Here is a 4,307-nt window from a genome sequence, read left to right as displayed (position 1 = left end):
CCGGGGGGCCCTCCTGGGGCATGGGTTGCCTGCCCAGGGCTCCCCGGGAGCGCAGGGCGGGGGGGGCTTGACTGCTCACACCAGGGCCAGGCAGGGCGAGGGCATGGAGGAGCACTTACGTGATGAGCATGGACTGGTTTTCGCGGTCTGGAAGAGAAGGAGTAGGCATTAGGCTGGTGCCACCCACCCCACCCCCTGCCCCGGGAGCCCAGACCCCCCCAAGATGGGGGTCCCCAAGGTGAAGGCTTACTGCGCAACATGTCATTGTAGGCGTTGTCGGCGATGGAGTAGATGTGTGGGGGTGCCTCGGAGCGCCGCTTGCCCTTGTAGGCTGCCACCACGGGTGCAGTGTAGACGGGCAGCCACTTGTAGGGGTTGATGGTGACACAGAAGAGCCCCGAGTAGGTCTGCAGAAGGAAAGAGAGCGGATGAGGGACGGGGGTGCCCTGACACCCCTTCAGCTCCACACTCCACAGGGTGACCCCCCATCCCCTGGGCAATGTCAGCTTACGTAGATCATCCAGTGGGAGTAGCGGCGCTTCAGGTTGTAGAGCACAGAAGCCTCGTTGAGGTGTGTCAGCATGGCCATGTCCTCGATCATGTCAAATTTGGGGGGGTTCATGGGCTGCAGCTCGTCCTCCTTCACAACCCGTGTCTGCCGGAGGAGGGGGGACACGTCAGATGGGCCCCAGCCCCCACCAAACACCCTCTCCCCCAAAACACTCCCGGTGGACAGACATACTGACAGTCCAGTGCCAGGACAACCCTGGTCCACGCCTGCTGTCCTCCCCACAGGGTTGCCCTCCATTTTGGGGTGACGGGGCTTGGGGAGCCTCACCAGCACCCCGGCTGCAAAGCCCAGCTGGGACAAGCAAGCCCCAGACCCATTTCTTCCCCAGGGAGATGGGCTATGGCTGAGCCAGACAGAAGGGTTCAAGCCGGGGGGCACCAAGATGTCACCCCACAACATGCTCGACACTCCCATCCTACACTTCCTCACAGCCTAAAACCCTGTGGAGGCATAGGCTTTTGCTCAGAGAGATCCCTGGTTATTTGGGCAAACAGCTGAAGCCTGTACCCCATCAATTATAGCTGCATTTATTTAATCCCACAAAGCCAAGCACTGTGAAACTATTGCATTACATATCTGGCCTGAATGGAAGAAGCTGAATTTAGCAAATTGTCTTGTTAATAAAGATTAAAATAAACCTTTCAAAGAGGTATATCTGGGTTTTTTTTTACAGGTGAATATGAAGTGTTAAAAGGTGTTAGGTGTTAAAAGCAGGAGAGTAGATAGAAGGGTAAGAGTGGGGTTATGACTCTTGAAACTGTTTCTGCTGGAAATGCTGATCCAGGGACAGCAGATATAGTTTCAGATTTTGTAAATCCATGACAAATCATTTAAAAAGACAGTTTCAAGAGGGAACAGCAAAAAAGCTTTGGAAACTGCTTTGTTCACAGAAGCTGAAGATCTTCTAAACATCAGAGTAGCCTTTTTAAGTTTATACCCCCTCCCCAATAAACTTTATTTTGGAGAGGGCAAATTTCTTCACTTTTTTCCCCAGTTTCAGACAAAAATATTTTCAAAGCCTTGACACTTCTCAAAGAATTCTTTGCATATATTTCTTTTAAATTTGGCAGACATGAGCACTTCTCAGTGCCATGTTGACTAGCTGAGAAATGGAAATAATAAAGGCTACCATTCACTGCCTGGTCAGATCCTCGTTTTTTTTCCCAGTTTTACACCAGTGTGAGTCTGCACTGCAGTGAAGTTGCAGGACCATGCAACTCCCACAGCCAACAAAGGAGTATTAATTAAGTGCCTTTGAAGCTATTTTTATTGGATATTATCTTGACAAATATCAGCTGATCCTTTCTTTCTTTGCCTCCCTCCCGCGGCTGGGAAGCTGGAGCCTCACCATAGCTAGTCCTACCCCTCTGTCCAGCGCCTGTTCCCTCAACAGCACCTCTCACTTTGCCACAAATCCCAGCTAAATCGAGCAGGAATTGGCCATCTGGCCCCTTACCTCTTCTTTCAGCCTTGGAGATGAGCCGGGCAGTGGTTCAGCATTGCAAAGGGCTGTGCTGGGGCAGGCGCTGCCTTCAGGCAGCCCTTCCTCCCGTGGCCAGGAGCTGTGCTGGGCCAGCCCAACTGTCCCCCTTTTGTCTGGCTCACCCAGTAAATCGTGTTTGAAAGCAAACACTCGATGGGGGGATGCTGAACCGCTGCCACTCTTGGCAAGTAATTGGCTTACGTGTCCTGACACACTGCGGTGTGTATCCCCTCGGGGCATGACTGATCACCAAGTGTGGAAGGGTTATCAGCAAGAGCTTGGCTAGTTTCAGATGTGATCTTGTCACATATATCCCCCCTCCGCACACACTTGCTCTCCCTTGGAAAAGAAAAGGTATTTTGCTTACTTCCTTATTTTTGGTTTCCACAGTGGCTTTGCCACCAGAGATCTCTTTGATTTCCACTTCAATATAAGCTTCTTTCTCATCCGGGATCCAAGATCGCTTCTTTCCTGGAGGAGAGGAGAGGAGAGGAGAGGAGAGGAGAGGAGAGGAGAGGAAAGAGAAATAACATGTTGAAATGTAGGAAACCATTTGAAATTATCAACTGAAAGCCACATGGCTGCAGTCTGATAACATGGAAGGATGGAGATTAGTCCTTCCTACGTTCTCAGTCACAGGAGCTAAAATTTCTTTGTCTTCTTCATGTTTGGTAGCTGTTTACTTTGCCAGGATCTGCTTTTAGCCTGACAGAAGTCTGGTGCTTTATGTGTGCTTGCACTCAGACCATCATGAAAAAAGGATGGTGAGAGGAAGCAAAACTATCTTCCTTTGCCAAACCAAGAGGAACAAGTTGAGCCCTGGAGCCCGAGCACAGCAAGCCAAAGTATAGCGAGGTGGCTGAGACAGAGTGGACACCTCCAAAATGAAATGGAGCTGGAGAAGGCTTTGACATCAGTCCCTCAGCCTATCTCCCTCAGTCCTCCTGCCCCTCAGGGTCGGGGGAAATGAAGGGCCATCTCCACCCACACCTCAGCAAACAAGGGGAAGATCAAAAACCTCTTCTCCCTACTTCTGAGATCTTCCTGTCCTCCAGGGTGGTGGAGGCAATTCTGCAGCACCTACGATAACATGAGGAGCTGCACTGGGAAAGGACAGGGGGGGTCTCCAAAGAGAGCCATGGCCAAGGGGTTGGCTTGGGGCACACACATAGGGCTGTGCCGAGAGCTGCCTCAGGGTCTTACCATCAAACGGGATTGTCTGAAGCTTCAGCTGCTCTGTGTAGCTTTTCCGGAGGTATTCAGCAGCCTCCCCAAACTCAGACATGTCCAGCAGAGACATCTTGCCCGGCTGGAGGAAGACTTGGCAGCAGTGAAGGAAGAGTGAAAGGCACCTGAACACTGAAAGGAGGGAAGGGACAAGGAGTCACTGCATGGGGAAAGCATCCGCCGCTGGGCTGCTAACCAAGAGCAACACAGTCACCAAACGCGCTTTTAATTTAGAGAGTGAGAGAAGACAGCAACAACAATACTAGCTAATAATAACTATAATAACAAGACAATTACCGAACACTTTCCCTTCTGCTATCAGCCCCACACTGCAAGTCCCAGATGGGTAAGCCAGCATCCCTTTGGTGTCAAAATCCACATTTGCATTTTAGACATCATCAGAGATCGTCAACGACACCCCATTTCTTGATAAACTCAGCTAAAACCTCTTCCAGCTTTACAGGTCTGTTGAAGCCCTGGTACTCTGTACCTTGGCAAATACCTGGCTCTGTTCTGCAGAGCAGTATTGCAGGAAGATAAAAGCAAGATTGGAGGTATTATCCCTGGGAAGACCCCTTCTAGAAGACCGCCGTGACAGCTGCTTGGAAAAGCACTTTTACGATAGTGCTTTCTAATATCCATCTAATGCAGTATCACACAGCAGAGCTCCAAAATGCTGCAGTTATCACGAATGTAGCCACGGCTGGTAGCAACTTGGCAAAGAGTGCAGACCTTAGCAAAAATGCTCTCTATCCAGGTCTGTCCCACCCTCCCCTGTACCGCCAGAGTCAGCCCCTGTCCTCCGGGAACATCCACCCTGCAGAGGTGAAGCGGGTTAGTAGCAGAGGACAAGCGTGCACACAGACATGCTCTTTATTACTAACCTTGGTGATAGGACTGAGTGGCTGTGTGCGTGCAGCAAAGCCCCTTTTTATTGTGTCTGTCAAGGTCAGAGTGGGAAAAGATATGTCAGAAATTCCCATGTGTCATGTCCACACAGCTCCATTGGTGCTGCTGTCCCACTGC

General features: G+C 50.8%; 1 protein-coding gene across 1 annotated transcript in view; it reads right to left on the bottom strand.

Moving 5' to 3' along the window:
* The window catches only part of MYH7B (myosin heavy chain 7B), a 27,888-nt gene extending 24,479 nt beyond the window's left edge, over positions 1 to 3,409 (bottom strand). Inside the window, exons 1-5 of the mRNA XM_026862152.1 lie at positions 3,258 to 3,409; positions 2,422 to 2,525; positions 512 to 655; positions 251 to 407; positions 120 to 147 (exon numbers count right to left, since the gene is read on the bottom strand). Of these exons, the coding sequence (XP_026717953.1) occupies positions 120 to 147; positions 251 to 407; positions 512 to 655; positions 2,422 to 2,525; positions 3,258 to 3,354 (530 nt within the window). The 5' untranslated portion in view covers positions 3,355 to 3,409. The remainder of the gene's footprint in view (positions 1 to 119; positions 148 to 250; positions 408 to 511; positions 656 to 2,421; positions 2,526 to 3,257) is intronic.
* Positions 3,410 to 4,307: the final 898 nt, after the last annotated feature.

Source organism: Athene cunicularia (genome assembly GCF_003259725.1).
Source record: "Athene cunicularia isolate RWA chromosome 20 unlocalized genomic scaffold, athCun1 chr20_part1, whole genome shotgun sequence".
NCBI classification, from domain to species: domain Eukaryota; kingdom Metazoa; phylum Chordata; class Aves; order Strigiformes; family Strigidae; genus Athene; species Athene cunicularia.
Note: the sequence above shows the minus strand (reverse complement) of the source record. Positions and strands in the feature narration are given on the sequence as shown.